This window comes from Falco rusticolus, chromosome 20 (assembly GCF_015220075.1).
Source record: "Falco rusticolus isolate bFalRus1 chromosome 20, bFalRus1.pri, whole genome shotgun sequence".
NCBI classification, from domain to species: Eukaryota; Metazoa; Chordata; class Aves; order Falconiformes; family Falconidae; genus Falco; species Falco rusticolus.
Window position 1 is genome coordinate 3,605,138 of NC_051206.1, and position 16,370 is coordinate 3,621,507.

The 16,370-nt window shown below is 53.9% G+C and overlaps 1 protein-coding gene across 9 annotated transcripts in view; it reads left to right on the forward strand.

Annotated features, from left to right (window-relative positions):
• Positions 1-97: 97 nt before the first annotated feature.
• Positions 98-16,370, forward strand: part of PEBP4 (phosphatidylethanolamine binding protein 4) — an 80,012-nt gene continuing 63,739 nt past the window's right edge. The window contains exons 1-4 of one of the 9 annotated variants that reach the window (XM_037371678.1): positions 98-255; positions 8,734-8,809; positions 9,621-9,766; positions 11,227-11,359. In XM_037371678.1, the coding sequence (XP_037227575.1) occupies positions 161-255; positions 8,734-8,809; positions 9,621-9,766; positions 11,227-11,359 (450 nt within the window). In that variant the 5' untranslated portion in view covers positions 98-160. Of the gene's footprint in view, positions 256-514; positions 607-696; positions 753-1,238; positions 1,318-2,182; positions 2,231-3,032; positions 3,138-4,658; positions 4,810-8,458; positions 8,562-8,733; positions 8,810-9,620; positions 9,767-11,226; positions 11,360-16,370 lie in introns of those variants that run through there. The other 8 variants (XM_037371676.1, XM_037371679.1, XM_037371685.1 and 5 more) reach the window with 8 other exon arrangements.

The window sequence follows — 16,370 nt, forward strand, 5'->3', positions numbered from 1 at the left end:
ACTCGCTGTGGGTGTGCCAGCGGCACGGCACGCGTCGAGCCCACATCTCCTTGCTCCCGACAATCCCACAACTCCAAAGCCTTTCAGACTCATTCCTAAATGTATTGCAGCTGGAGAAAATGAACTTGGGTGGAGGGATGGATGGGAAGTGTGAAGGAATATGTTTGAGCCAGTGATTACATCTAAATTCTGCAAATCACTCGCTATTTCTCCCACGGTCTGTGGAAGAAAAGAAAGCAGAAGATGCCAGCCAGGGTGAGGAGGGGGGTGGGGGGAACCCTTTGCGCCTGGAAAAGCAAACTGCCCCTGCAGCCTTGGGGCTTGGCAATGCCACTTCTTTGGAAGGTGCTTTTGGGAGCCACGAGCTGCCCAACCTGCAGGATGCTCCTCGCGGCCCATCACGGATGCTGCCGCTGGTGAGAAGGCAGGCAGGTACCAGGGCAGGGTGAATTAAAGGGATCAGAAGTGATCAGGATGGGAATGGAAAGGGGAGGGTGAGCTTTGGGTGAGCAGCGGTGAGTCAATGGGAACCGAAGGACCAGGGAAATGGCCACGGGCCACGGAAAGGAGAGGTGGTTCAAAGGCCTGATTCAGTGGGACCAGCTGGTGAGTCAATGGGAAAGGAGGGAGCTAATGAGCTGATGGGCAGCAGGTGTCCATCAGGCTTAAAAAGAGGCAGGGGGAGGCCCTGGGCTTCAACCAGCTTTGCTCAGGCTGCTTTTCTTGGAGGGACTGGAGCATGCTGTCTGCAGGTACCGATCTAGCTGATAACAGGCAGGAACGTGCCGCTCGGCACATGCACGGCGGTTTTGGCTGCTGCAGGTCTTGCCTCACCTTCTGATGGAGATGCTGTCGTGCCCCGGGTGCTGCTGCGTGTGGCTGGCACCCAGGGCTTACTCCCACGTGTGCTATGTGCTCACCAGAGCCATTTGCTCTAGCCCGAACTGAGCTAGAAAGGGGGAGCGAGGGGCATTTTCATGCCTAATTTTGTAGCAGGTACTGAAAGGGTTCCTGTTTTGCTGGGTCACGGAGCAGGGAAAACGTTCCCTGCCTGGAGCAATGCCTGATTTGCAGCTCAGAGCATCCTGCAAACGGCCCTGATCTCTGCAAACTGCAGCGTTTGCTGGCGTCCCAGCTGCCAGGGTCAGCCCTTACCTTTGCAAACTCCCCCCTGCTCAGCCCCTGAGCCAGCGCTGGGCTCAGCCCTGCCGAGGAGCCGGCTCTGGGGCTCTGCCAGACTTGGCTGGGCGCAGGCTGCCCTCAGCTGCTGGCTCCTCTGCTGCTGTGGGACTGGGGATACTGGTGGTGCAAAGAGGGGTAGGTGGAAAAGCAGTGGGGGGAGGGGAGGGTTCTGTTTTCCTGTGTGTTGATGGGGGGGCATCATGCATTTTCCTCGTTTTGCAGCTGTTTGGTTGTTGGGGTGTAAGGGCAAGGGCTCTGGTAGCTGCAGGAACAGTAAATAGGGGGTCACCTTGGGGTTCCCTGCAGAACCAGGGTGCTAAGGGTCTGGGAGTGAATGCTTGGGGAGGGGGAAGCTGGAAAAACCTTCTGGAAAAGGTAGCCATGCTCCAGGCGGGTACTTGTGGGAAGTACCCTCGCCTCCTTCCAGCATGGGGGAGGGGCTGGGGGCCACCCCCTGCATGGAGCTGTGACGGGGCTCAGGGCTTCCTGGGAAAGCACCATTACTGGGACTCAGCTGAGCTCATTAAACCTGGACGAGCCCCCTGCAGCAGACCAGTTAAACCCATTTAAGGAAGGGTTAAGCCAGTTTAGTGTGATTTGGTACTCTTGATGCGAAGGTTAATCTGGTATAAGTGCTTCAACATTGTGGATTTGGACCAATCTAACGAGTCTGTCTCCCTGTTTTTATCCACCTGACTTAACGAAGGGCCCAGCCTGGCTCCTCTTCATCTCGGGCTGCAGAGAGCCACTGACAGAGAGAAAATAAACTGGGGGCTGAAGGGAAGAGCCACATGCAGGCTGAATCTGAAACGATGCTATTTATAGGCATCCCTGCTCAGCCAGCCTAAATTCCATGTAGGTCCCTGTGCCTGGGGAGCAGCAGGGTGGGCAGCAGGCAAAGCCAGCCCATCACACCTTGATGGGGCAACTGGTGGGGCCAGGCTCAGCCTGACCTGAGTCAGAGCTGAGGACGCTTCTTCCTCATCCCCAGCTGCTCATTAACCTGCTGGCCCCAGGGCTTTCCCACGAGCATCACCCAGCCCAGCTGGTGAGATGGCAAGGACCAGGAATGGGTGTTTGTTTTCGCTTTGGGTTTTTTTGTTGTTGTTGTCGTTGTCTCTAACCCTAAAGGGCTGTAATCACTATTAGGCACCCACAAGGCATGGGGCAGAGATGGGCCTTCTTGCCAGGGTGCAGCCCTTGGGAGAAGCGGGGGGGGGGGGGGGGGGGGTGAAGAGGGAAGGAAGGTGAAAGTGCTTGGGTGACCCCTCTGTAACCCAGCCCCAGTGCTGTACCCGGCCCACGCAGCATCCCTGGGGAGCATGGGGGGGGTGTGTGTGTGTCTGTTTGAGCAAAAGCCACAGCTGAGGGTTTCTCAATGCTTTTCCTTCACGCTGCTGTTGTGTGTTGGTCTTTGCAGCAATGCTGCATGGTCTCCCCTGTCCCCAGGAGTGGGTGGGGGGGTGTATGTGTGTGTGTCCTTAATGCCGGAGCTCAAACTAGGAATTTAAAGTGATGCTGAGCAGCTCTGCAGTGGGTTGCAGCAACCTCTCAGCAAGTGTGTGAACGGAGGGATGCATGCGGGAGGTAATTGCATTAGGCAGTGCTCCGGTGAGCAACCGGCTGGGCGGTGTGTGCCAGCACCGCTGGGATCTGGGATCTGCCAGGCTGCGGAGCTGCTGGTGCTGGAGGAAAGGAGGCTCCCGCTCAGCTCTGTGCCTGCCTTGTGACTGCGAAATGTATGCGCTTAATATAGGCCAAATGAAAACATTCTTCCCGAAATAGAAGACCTTCCCCAGAAAGAGCTGCAGCTCCGGCAGGAGCAGTCACAAGGTGCCTGCTGTGGCAGGGTGGGCGCTGGCAGGTGTAGCTGTGCAAGGCAGCACATCCAGCGTGCTCCCAGCGGTGCCTGCCACCAAGGTCACCTCACCCAGGAATCTGCTCCTGGAGCTGCTGTATGTACTGCAGACCCCCAGGGACCCTCCCCACTATGTGCCAGCTGGCTCCGGGGGCCAGATCCTGCTTCAGGGGAGGGGTGTGTGGATGGGGCAAGCATCCATGGGGTGCAGAGGTGGGTGGCCCCATCCCTGAGCCATGCGACACCGCGGGTGAGGATTTTGCTTGGTCTCTGCACTGTGCAAGCGTGCTGGGGCGAGTGCTCAGGGTGGTGTCGGGTGCTGCAGGGGCTGAAGCATGTTCCTGCTCGCACGCTGATGGGGCTGGGCTGGCAGGAGAAGGGGCGATCACTGCGTGCTGCAGCGCACGGCAGCTCTGGGCTGCTGCCAGGCTTGGGGGGGGGCTGCACCTAGCTATGGGCAATAAGCCCAGCAAGGATTGAACATTCCTCCTCCAAGTGCTCCTGTGACGCCCAGCTGAGGGAGAGGGGCTGGTGCTTGGGGGGCTGTGGTGCCAAGGAAGGCTCTGGGGGCTCATGGCAGCCCGGGGCCTGCTCTGGTGCTTGGTTTGTGCTGCACTGCATCTTCTGTTGGGATGTGATGCGGGAGCCTGAGCAAAGGGCAAAAAAGCACCGTGCATCCCCTCCCTGACCCCATAAACTGCTGGGCAGGGGGTGCTGCAGTCCTGGACCTGACCCTCTTTGAGGGCTCTGACCCTTCCCCCTTGGTCGCTCAGGACCTTCTCCACTGCTGGTGGTGACAGCAGTGTTTAATCCATCTTAACTAGACACAGCTGCCTGCTAGGAAAATGGGGTGGATGGGGGTGAGAGTTCAGACCTGGGGCTTTGGCAGGTCAAAAGAGAAAAGCCAAAATATTTGGTGGTTAATCTCAGGCTGCACTGTGGATCTGCACCTGGCATTTTCCAAAAGGCAAATCTCTGACGTTTCAGTTTGTAGGCTCACAGGGGTCTGCTTGGGGGTGTGTGTGAATGCAACCACATCACCCTATATTTTGCCCCGGCACCTTATTAATGCTGTAGATGCAGAAACCCAGGCTCAGCTGTTGAACTCTTGCATGGCGAGCTGGTGCTGTCCTGTCTCCTCTGATGCTCAGATCCATCTTATCCCAGTAAGGATAAGGGCTGGTGCTGCTGCTGCCCAGTGAGCTGGGGGCAGCTTTTTCTGCACTGCCCGCCTGGGTCTCTAACTCCTGACCCTTCTGTGGCATGAGACAGATCCAGGAAAACTGGAGGCCACTTGAGCCAAGTAAAGCTGTTGCATCACCGAAAGCCACTTAAGTCTTCCCAGAACCTTAAAATTCTCCGAGACGGAAGGCTGGCCCTGCAAATCGGTGCAGATGCAAGTTTATGCTGTGCTCTCGGACAAATGCTTTTTTAAAAAAAATTCACAAAGCTCTTGCCCTGTGGGCTGGCTGGGCAAGGTGAAGATGACCTTGTGGTGATTCAGTTGAAGCCGGGAATGAAACTGTTAGCCGTGCAAAGAGGGAAGTGTGAGGACAGCCTGTGGAGAGGTGAGATAAGAGGCACAGCACGGCCAGGGCATGGCTGGAGGTGCAGCAGGTTATGAATGGCGATAGGATGTGGTTTTCTGTTTCCTTTGCTGATTGCTATGGAAAAAATAGCTGAAAAATAGGCTGCCTGCAAGACTGATTAGGGAATTCCCCTGGCCACTGAGGCTCTTGCCAAGTCCTTTCCTTCCTACAGTCTTGCTGGTGGGTATCAACAGGTAAAATCCTTTCTTTTGAACTGTTTTTCAGACTGTAGGAATTGGTTTCTATTGGTTTCTTGGGTGCTTTGCTCACAGGACTTTTTCCCGATGGGGAAACTGGGGCAGAGAGGAGCCCAAATCAGAGGGAAAAGCTGGGCTGGACTAATGCTGGGAGGTGGGAGTACGTTTACTGCCCAGAACTGCCTCTGCTCATGCAAAGCAAAACAAACCCTTGTTCTCATGAGCACCGGAGCAAAGCAGCAGCCTTGGCTCGGTGGCAAGAAAAGGGGATGAAGTTTCTAATGGGCTGTAGTGGTGAGCTGCAACTTTAGTGCAGCCTAAAACAAATTGGGGGGGGGGGGAGGGGAGAAACCCTGGGTGCCAAGTTTCCTTTGTCATGGGACTGGGGAAACTCAAGCCCAGCGCTGCCTCCCTGCTCTGCCTCTGCAGGCAATTAACGTCTGGGGCGAGCAGAGGTCACTTAATGAAATGGGATGGATGTAAGCTTAGATTCCATGAAATAAAATCGCTTTTTATGGCGTGGGGACTTAGTGCTGGGTGAAGTCAGAAGAAACACTGGAGCGGATTATAAATGGCACTGGTTAATCTTAAACTAACATCAACAGGAAGCCAGTGGCTGGGGTGGGAAATTCCAAAGCTTGCAAACAATATGTTTTTGGCTTGCGTCAAAATAAAAAGCTGGTCTCTTCTGAACATTTATGGGGATATTCTGATCTGGAAACACTTGTTTTACATGAAAGCCCAGCTTTAAGTAAACAAACTGCAACAGGGCTGGAGGCTTTGCATGCACGTGGAAGCTTTGAGAGCTTGTCAGATCCAGCTGGTGTCCATGGGGTTCCTGGAAATAGTTTAATTTATTTTTTTTAGCTGTGTCCTAATGCTTTCAGTGTTCCCTGGCAAATATTTTGGGACCTTGGCAGTGGCTGATGGGGCTATGAGGGAGTGTCAAGAAGTGGGCTGCAAAGGGGTGATGTGCTGGGGAGCTGGGCAGCACTCGGATGGGCTGCTGCCTCCTCTGCAACAGGCCACCTTCTTCCCTCTGCAAGTACCAGTTTTGTGGCCCCAGGGACCAGCTGATGTGTGTAACTTTGCTCCCAACGCAGGTGCTTTGCATCTTGTATGTGCTTGGTTGCAGTAAGCCCCAGACTTCTCCCTTCTTCCCCTGCCTAATGGTAGTTTCCTCTCATTAAGAGCCTTTTAATCCCTAATATTAATAGGAACTTATTATTTCCTTGGCTTTGCCAACTGTGAAAGGATTTTTAGTAGCTTTTTGACCTGACCTGGTTTGCTGGATTTATAATTGTGTTTGTATCTTCTCCCAATGAACTGAAGTGATAGTGGGACTGCAGCATATGTAGGCAGCACTCGGCTTCCTTGGGCTTCACATCATTGCTTCTCATGTGATTAACCAAATAAGTCTGTGCAAAAGTGACTGGCTGGGCTTGGTACCTTTTAAAAGCTTTATTTTTTTTCTTCTTCCTGAATATCTATTCCTGCTGGATGTCAGAAACCTCCTGGCCCTGTGCCCCAGGGCTGTGCAAGGATGGGGAATGGCAGGGAGCAGAGCCTACGTGGCTCCATGCCAAGGTTGTTTCAAGCCATCCTCCAAACTAACAGCAAAAAAAAAAAAATTATTCCTTCCTCTCCTTCCTCTGGAGTTGGGAGGGAAGGGAGAGAGACCAGGGTGAGCAGCAAGGTGACGTGTGGAGATGCAGTGCATAGCTGGAGAGTGGTTAAATCCCCAGGGCTGTGCTTGCTGCCCATGGTCTGTAGAGAAACGATAAAACTGAGGAGCAGGAGGGGGTTTACAGTAGTGTTTTCAATATCAGCTTTGCAAAAAAAGTGTGAAGTGTCTGTTTCGAAGCCGAGGGCAGTATCTCATTCTGGAGTGTGTGTGGGGAATCCTGGATGAACATATTTTCCCCAGCATAGCCGCAGCACCGTGCTGGAGGTTTCCCAGCAGCTGGAAAGATGAGATTCCTGCAGTCCTGGACTGCTTAGTCAGGAGAGGTGACGCGCAAACATGCTGGAGCTGCTGGGAGAGGCAGCTGGCTCGTGCTCTGTACCTGGCTTGACACCACTTGATGTGTTTTCCCATGGGATGATCCCTCTCCGGAGGGGAGGCTGCTCCATGTGGGCTCTTGGGCTTGTGGTATATTGGTTCTTCCCAGCTCCAGGCACAGGCAGGCCGGAGGAGCTGGATGCCAGTGGAAATCAGCTGTCCCTTGCACAGATTTGCCAGGCTCGGAGTATTTGTGCAGGCAGCATTGTGCTGGCTGCAGCCTGGCAGCAAAGCCAGCAGCACCGCTGGCTCCTGAGTCACCCTGTTGTGTGCATGTGTCTAAAGCAAACAGTCTGGTGGCTTCGTGCCCCTTGGGAGCCAGTCTGACCTTGTGGGAGCGGTGCACAGGAGCTCTTGTCTGGCACTGGCAGCACTGCTCGCCCCTGCATTTTTCTACCCTCGTGATGTGGGTTTGCTGCATGGGCTTCCTGCTGTCTTTCCAACTCTGCTTCCTGCTCCGGGGAAATGGCATTGTTGTAATTACTTTGCAAATAGCTTTTAGAGAGAAAGCCATAGTTCCTCTTACAGGATGCTGCAAGAGAAATTGTTGCTCCCATGGGTCTTTCTTCCAGAGCATCCCTGGGGGATCCCTCTGCACCTTGTCTGTCGGCAAACCCTTTTGCGCTGATCCCATTTCGTGATGATCCTCTTGGGAGGTCTCCAGATAGAAGCAGCTGATGTTGCCTCTGTGTGACAGGCTTCTCACTGCCTCTAGGTTTAAAATAAAATAGCCCTGTTCAGAGTTCATCCTGTCTCTGGCTTTTGCTGTTATTTGGGTAACCTCTGCCAAGTGGTCACCCCAAGCCACTGCTGCAAAGTTACAGCAGGAACCAACTGGAGTGGGTTAATGCAAAGTAACGATGCTCCTCTGCTGCTGTGTGACAGACCTGGGGGGCTGAGCTGCTGGGGCCACAGCAATGCAAGCCCTGTCCCAGCTTCACTGCTCTTCAGGCTTAAACAGTGAAAATGGATGGTTTTATCGCAGGCAGGGTCCCTTGTCCATGTCTACAGCTCTCCTGGTGTCCACATCCCTGTGTCTGTCCTGGTCAAAGCCACTCTCCTGCCAAACTGTCAGCTTTCCAAGGGAAGTCTTGCTGTTCTCAGAAATCCTGAGGAGACTCCCTGGGCAGCTGTAACAATGACCAGCGGTCAGGCATCCCTTGCCTGGGGCTGTGACCCCTCTTCAGGCTCCCCCAGGACCCCAGGTTATCAGTCTCCTAGTGTGTGGGAGCGTGTGCGGATGCAAACCCCATTTTGGTGATCCTGACTCATGCAAACCAGTGCTCCTGACTCCGATGGGAAAAGCGTTACTCACGTGAGCCTGTTTGCAGGATCAGGGCTCTAATTACGGGCTTTGCCCATCTTGTAGCGTGGGAACCGGAGCCATTAGCCCCTAAACCTCCAGATCATTCCCAATACATTAATGTTTCTAATTAGTTAAGCCTGATGCCTTTTTCTCTAATGACAGTGGCGCTAGCACTTACTCGTGTTCGCTCTGCGTGCTGGTACTTCATTATATAATGATACAGTATGTGTTGTAATACCTATTCCCAACTGACAGTGGTTTTTTTTGCATATGCCTCATCCAGAACTGATTAGGCAACGGAGAAGATGGGCTAGTGCAAATAAATGTTTGGGTCACATCCTTTCTAATTAGCTGGGAAGATGCTAGTGTAAGGGGGAGGGGGGGGAATTAGAGTTACCTGGAGCTGGTGGGTTGGGTTGGTTGGATGCTGTTGTTGTGGGATGAAAACCCGTTGCCTGTTTTTAAGCTCCTGTAGGGGATGAGCTGCCCCTTCCCCAGGCTGTGTTTTCACTCCCAGTCCCTTCTTCCCTTCCTTCCAGGGAAACCATCTCCACGGCAACCTCAAGCCTCCAGGCTCTGCCTCCTGGCTGCTCACCCATCCCCAGGACCCAGCGGGTAAGTCTCTGGGTACCAGGTCCATCAGGTGGCCCGGTGAGGGCTGGCGGGGGGCTTGGCAGGGCTGTGGCTATATAGACCCCCTACCTTGGCTCACCTCCTCCTTGCGGCTTGGCTCCTGCTTTGTGCAGGCTCATGGGTGGCCATGGCTGTTCCCCTGAGAGAAAAGCTCTTCCCTGCTCCAGGGGGGGTGGCTGGGTTCAAGGTGAACCCTTGTGCTGTTCCCCTACAGATGCTCTGCCTGGGGTCAGGGATGCGCTGGTCACGCATCCGTCAGTGATGGTCCTGGTTAGACCATGACCAAGCCCCAAACCAATTTTTCCATCTTTTCCATCACATGAGAATCCCATGGAGAGCAGCAGGGCCAGCACCTGGAGGCAGAGACTCTGTCCCCTCTTGGTGTTCCATCTTGGAGTGTGGTGGCACAGGGGTCACTGCTGGTGACAGTAGCTGGGCTGCCCAGGCTATGATGTCATATGTGCACATCCCTGGTGCCGTGCAGGAGGGTGGCAATGCACCTTGCTTGTAGGTGGGCAGAAACGGGCGCTCAAAGATGCGGGATCTTGCTGCAAGCCCACTGGTGGCTCGGTGCAGCAGCAGGAAATGTGGTTCCTTTCTGGTATAATCGGGATTAATGATGTAAAAATGGTGGGGATGATGTCTAAGGGTGGGTGTGAGCTGGTGTCTGGGAGGAGCTGAACTGGAGCATGGTGGTGATGATGCTGTGGCTGCCAGGAGGTGCTGAGGGGGGCAGCGCGGGGTCACAGCTCTACCCATGGGACTGACCCTCTCTGTCCCTTGGTCCCCACAGGGCAGGATGAAGCTGCTGGCTGCTGTGTTGCTGGCTGCTGGCCTGCTCAGCACCGCTGCTGGGAAGGAACAGCCCCCCCGGCCAGATGAGCCCTCGAAGACCTGCTTCTTCCAGACGCTCAGCAGCGTGGACAGGGAGTTCTGCAGGTGAGGGGGTGACCCCCTGGCTCTTCCCTGAGCTGCCTCAGCTCTGGGATCCAGTCCCATGCGTGCCCAGGGTGTCACCTCCTGGGACACTTAATTCCTGGATCCCTTTTGCCAGAGCTATAAATACGGGCTGCTTTCTCCCTTTTGCCAGGAATCTGAGCCAGAGCGGTGCCCACCGCGCTGTGCTGCTCCGACCACAACCTGGGGTCTTCGTGTCCTGGGTCAGCCAGAGCTGTTCCCTGATCTGTCGTGCAGAGGCTCTTACAGAGACATAACAGCATCAGAGATGACGAGTGGTTTCTACAGAAAGTTTTAGAGGAAGGAGGCTGTTTTTTGGGGAAGAAGCGTGCTGGAATAGTTCACCCTGCAGACCTCAGAGCCCATGCTGCAGGAATGCTGATGCTTACGGCATGGGAAGAGGAAGAAATGGGGGGGGGGAGGTCCCCTGGAGCTGCAAGCAGGCAGCTGGCTGCTGTACGGGCTGAGCAGCCACCAAATGCACCCCCTGATCAAATATCTGGATGCTGAACTTGGCTAAAACTCTTGTGGCCTGTGGGCCGCTGGAGATGGGAGGCAGTGGCACACACGTGCCCCTTGCCGTGGGGGGGGGTGAGTGTCTTAATATCCCACATCGCTGGGAGCTTCTGCCTCAAACCCATCCTTTCTGCTGCTTCTCAGTTAACCAGAACGTTCTCTAAATAAGAACAACTTGATCTTCTAGATCCAGGCAAGCAGAGACTTCTCTTGTCCCCGGTTTCCTCCCACCAACTATGAGGAAAAGCCCCTTGCTCTGAGCCCGCAGCCCCCCCAGTGCCAGCCCGGTGCTGTGTGGGTGCTGGCTGCAGGATTTAAGGGCTCCTCCTGGGAGGGTCATGGCAGTGGCAGCTTATCAGTGGCCTTGAGATTCGCTAGCTACGTGCTGTGGTGACCTGGCAGCTTGCTCCAGTGGCCCCTTTCGCTGTTGGATAATGCAGAAGCTGGAGATAGAGGATTATTGCACTATCGGTACCCAAAACACAGAGGAGACTTGTCCCTGCTTTCAAATTGCAAGTGGGAGAAGGGGGCTCAGGGCTCAAACAGCCTCTCTGAGGCCAAGGGGGGTGGGGAGTGAGGGTGGCTTTGTTCTCCATCTTCAGCCCTTAGTTTAACCCACATGGGCCATGATTTTTAAAGACTATATTCCCAGTATTTTCCAGTCTAAGGTGTGCTGAGCCATAATGAATGTTTAAAGCTTTGTTGCTGCTTGGGAGAGGGAGCAGACCCCATGGTTATGTTACAGTGTGGGAGGGTGCTTATCCTGGTGCGCAAGGTGCCCAGCATCTTTGATGGCTGCAAGTTGGATCCCACATCCCAGCACTGCAACCACAGCTCAAGCCTGGCTGGGAAGCGGCACCAATTCCCATCCCTGGTGTGGGAATCACACTCTTCTCTCTTTTTTTCTTTTTTTTTTTTTCCCCCAGAGGGGATTTAGAAATTATCTACCCGGAGCTGGGTGATGTTGGCTGCACATACATCCCCAAGTGCCACCAGTACCGCCGGCGGATCAGCAAGGAGTGGGGCAGCCCCCGTGTCCGGTACCCCCAGGCTGAGGAGGTGAGTCCTGAGTTGCATCACTTGCGAGCAGCTGCTCCACGCTTCTCCAGGTTAATTAAAGGTGTCGCTGGATCACAGGGGAGGAATCCACTGGGAAGGGATGGCGCGCATGTGTGTACTTTGAGCCTGCCCGTGACACCCTGGCACTGGCAGCTGGGCTGGGACACCCAGTGCCTGTGCTTTGGGTGCTGGGGACACCCTGGAGCCATTCACCCTGTACTATGTGTGGCTCAGCACCGCTGTCCTGTGGCCAAAGTGCAGTTACTTGGGTTGTGCTCGTAACACTTGCCTGATACCAGGGTGACTTTCTCAGCTTCCCCCCCCGCCGTCCTTCCCTGTTGCTTCAGAGTTTTGGTTCATGGCTGATTTGTGGGTAAACTGAAATGCTGAATTTTCGGGCTGTGGTAGCAAAAAAGTGCATACATGGATATCTTTTTTTTTTTTGCAATTGCTTGCAAACTTTCAAAGCAAAGAGATGCTCTGGCTGGGTGTTTGCATCCCTGGGGCTTGCCTGGAGAAACCAGAGGAATTCACCTGCCGAAGTCCTGGGCGGCAAAGGGTTTGTAACGCGGCGTTGATGTGACCGTGATGGGTCACCGGATGGTGGGTGGTCCTTGCCCGGAGCCCCCCGGGCTGCAGTGCCCCTCTGCTGCCGCCAGGTGGCAGCATTGAACTTCCCGAGCCCCAGCGCAGCCCGGCACCGGGAGCCGCGGGGTCCCCCCCGGGCGCTGCCCCCCTGCTGGGGGATGCCCTGGGGGGGCGGGGGGTGATGTGTGTGTGTGTGTGTAGGAGCGCGGCGCTGTGCGGGTGTTGGGTGTTGCGATGGCATCCCGCATCCCCGCTGCCAGCTGCCCAGCTTGGGGACCACTGTCTGTGGGAGGATGAGGTGGCATCTGCTTGCAGGGGGGTCCTTGTCCCCAAATCCCCAGCGTGATCCTTGTCCCAGCAACCGCCGTGTGCTGTTTCCCCATCATTAGCTCCAACCCTGGCAGCTGCAGATGCTTCAGCTGTAGTTAATAAGGGAGAAACTCGGCTCTTGGCTTTACCTTGAAGTGTTAAGAATCAGTTTTTCTGGCTGCTTCCTTGCCGTCTGGAAAGTCTCTTCCCCCTGTTGATCACATGGTTTGAAGTATAACTTTCCCTTAAAGATGTCTGATTCTTCCAAAAAAATAATTCTCCCTGGCAGAGGATGCTGGATGTAAAATCATCCATCACTTGTGCATTGCTTTCCAGTAGTCTGAAATTTCCCAGGGATGTAGGCAGTTGCTTTTCTTTTTATTTTTGTCCTGGAAAGCAAACCACGGCAGGGAGAAGGGAAGGGACTGGGTGGTGATGCTGGTGGGTGCAGCTCTGTCCTGTCAGCTATGCCGGGGTGGGGGTCTGGGGGAGAAGCAGAGGCAGAGCCTTGCCCAGCTGTGCTGGGGGGATGCAGGTTTGGCATCTGCAAACAGGAGCGGGCGAGTGAACCTGCCCAGTCTGGGCTTGGGAGCTGGCTCTGTGTGGCACTCCTGCAGGCTGATTTTTGGGATGGGATGCTGGCTGCGGGGGGTGGAGGGGCAGGGTCCCTGGGGAGCCCGTGGCAGGGGGCTGGCGGCTCCCACTGGCATCGGGGCTGGCTGATGCCTTGTCTCCGCTGGCAGATCTGTCACCGTCTCTTTCCAAGACAACTCGGCACATCTTGTGCTGAGGTGGCATCTGAGGACACGGGCCCTGCTGCTTCCTGTGGCTTGCATTTCTCCTCTCCTCTGGCCTTCACCAAGAACATCCCAGCTCCTGCAGCGTGCCGGCAGGGGTCTTCGGGCAAGGGGCTCCACGGCCTTGAATCAGTTGCAGAGAACTGGCTCTGAATACCCTCAGGCTTTTCCTATAGGGACATAATATTTCTTACTCCTAAACCTGTAAGGATGCTTTGGGATAATTTCTTCCCCCCAAAAAAAGATAATCCTTAAGTGGGAACAAAGTTGCCTCATCTTGTGCTGGGGCTGAGGCTTGCACAGGCAGCAGGGTTGCTTTTCATGGTTTATGATGGAATTCCTAAGGTCAGAAAGTTGGGGGTTTGTTTTTTGTGGTTATTTTTTTAATTCTCAAGTGAGAATGGGGAACCTCACTCTGCTGAAGTTATCTCCGTCTCTATGTGATGCTTCTCGGCACAGAGGGATGCTCCAGTCCTGCCAGGGCTTGGCCATCTCCTGGATGGAGTGGTGAGACACGGGCTGGCTACACGACTTCCAAATCGGTGACAGAAAAACTCGGGGTTTGAGTATGAAAACTTGTGTAGGAAGTGTCTGCTTTCTGTGGAACACTTTGTCTCTTCGAGAAAAACAACCACCAAAAAAGCCAAATGTGGAATGTTTGTTTCTATCTTTGGAAATATTTATCAGTTTGAGGGAGGGGGAATGGGGTATTTCCCATCCTTGTTCCAGATACTGGTACTGGGTCCGGTGGGGGCTCTGTTTTGCCTTGCCTGGGTCAAAGGTCTCTGCTCACAGCCTTGGAGGAGGCGACATCCATGTGTTTGTGGGTGAAGGATCTTCAAGTGGGGTGGCATCTTGCAAAGCTGAGCTCTGACAGGCATCTCCCACTGTTTGGTCCGGGGGACTTGAATACATCTTCTTGTGTGTTTGTAGGGATTTCAGTGTTTCTCCAGTTTAGACACTGGGCTGTTGCAGGCAGGCAGCCTTATCAAGCACCGCTTTTACTTCCCAAAAGACCCATCTTTGATTTCTTAGCAAGGAAGGCAGCTGTTACGTCTGGCTGCTGTCTCTGCGAGCAGCGTGCTCAGGCGAAGGAGTGAGATGCGTTGCCAGACGCAGGAGGCCAGTGGCTGGTTTGGGCACCCTGGAAACCCTGTAACTGCTGGGGACAGACACATCAACCTGCTCTATGTGGTGGGAAGCGTCTGTCCCCCAGCCCCGAGCTGGAGCTGGGCAGCCAGTTGGGCTGTCTGGGTGCCGGGGATGCTCGGTCCTTGCTTGCAGACCACTCTGAACGCTGGGGGACCCCTCTGTGGGCATCCCATTTGGGTAGCGCTGCAAGGATGTGACACGGAGCAAACGCCAAATGCAGCTGGGAAAATTTCTGTTGGCACCTTCCTGAAAACCCTGGCAGAGGAGCTGCTGCCAAGCCCTTTCCCAGGTGCAAGGAGGGAGCAGTGGAGAACATCTGGATAGATGGGAAATGCACCCTCCTTGTCCTGCCTCAATATTGCTTTGCTCAACCAAAAATAAATTGGAAAAGAAAATTGGACATTGCATCAATTTGGGGCAAGTTTATAAATTCTGCAGCTAAGCAATCCCAATAGAAAATGATAGATCGCCAGCGCGCACGCAGCCCCTGCCGTGATGTATAGTCACATTAGCCGAAACGCCGTGTTACATGATTCTGTTTTATTACCACTGTTGGTGGCAGACAGAAAAACAGATTACGCTTGAGATCAAATCGATAGGAACTTTATTTACTGGCCTTTTAAAAACATATTTCTGCACTTTATAAAAACATACAATAGGTGCTATTGATGCTATATAGAACTTGTCTGCTTGTTAAAAAGCAATTTACCCGCCACGAAGGTCTTGAGCTGTGCTTTGCGGCTCTACCTTTTTACCTGCTCCTCCAGATTTGTTTTCATCTGTGGGGTTTGACGACTTCCTTAAAGGTTTCCTTGGGCTGTGCCATTGCTTGTTTAGGACATGGGGAAGGGGTAGGACTTGTTGTCTGGACGAGGGGCCAGGCATCTCTGAAATAAAGTGATTTTTTTTTTTTTTTTTCCCAGGGCTCCTACCCCAAATTGAACTTAGTTCAACTTTGAATTGTTTCTGCAAGAATCCTCTCCTGTCCAAATCAGTATGAGGAAGCAACTTGTGCATCCATGAACTAGAACTTTTCTGCAGCTGTACAGATTTTTCTCTGCTCTTCCAAGAACTGTCCCTTTCATAGCATCTTACTTAAAACCGTTTCTGTGGCAGAATGAGCTGGAGCTGAAACGGCAGCTGGAAAAGCCCCCCTCAGCTGCACAAAGCATGGGGTGATGCCTTCATGGGTTGCATCAGACTTAATCCAGCAGCACCTCTGTGTGTTTGTTGTGCCTAAGCCTGTAACCTGCCCCCTGGGGTGATGCCCCTGCCCTGCCCAGGGTGAAGGGCAGGAGAACAAGCCTCTCCCAGGAGCCTGGATTGTTCTGGAGTCCATGGCAGGGTCGTTGCTGGTGATGTCCCAGCCTCAGCCCCAACTCTTCCCCCCTTTTGTGAACACTTAGTGGCTGGGTTGTGGACAGTCCTGATTTATAAAGGTTTCTGTGCTCTAGGGTCTGGTGCCCATTATTTGGAAAATTATTTGTATGGGGAAATTCATTAGCTTTTAACAAAAGGAGAAGGTCTGCTTAATCCCCTAATTGGGATGTGCTCTAGTTGTGTCAGGCAGTGATTTGCAGCTGGCTGGAAGAGGGGGCTTTTGAGTGGCACTCAGGTTAAATTCAAGTCTCATTAAAGCTGGGTTTAAGCAGAAGATTCCTGACAGTTTGTGTATCCTCCTTGGCTCGTGGAACTGTCTGGGGTTAAGGAGCCACCAGCATGTTTTTCTCTCAATCCTGTCTGGGCTACTTTTAAAAAAAAACAATGGCCCAACATTCCTTCCTGATGCTGTCAGCCAGATATTATGGGGATTAGCCCAAGCCCCTGGTGATGAACCCCTCCCTTTCGCCCTGTTGGAGCTGATGCTGGTTTGGGTTCCCATGCCCTGGGACCATGCCATGGCATACCAGCATCCCCAACTTCAGAGGGCTGCCAGCCCCGCGGCTCCCCAGCGCCTGGGACCGTCCCGGCTTTGCAGCAACTTCTGAGCGGTGGTGTTGGTGTGAGGCCTGCGAGCTACCAAAGTGCCTGTTTGAGGGCTTGTGTGGGGTGTTAAAGCAAAAAAAAAAAAAAAAAAAAATCTGTGTGCCACAGGCTTTTCTGTGCTGCATCAGCCCTGTCCTCTGCTGACCCGCTCCCAGGCAGGACCATGCAGGACCTGGCGC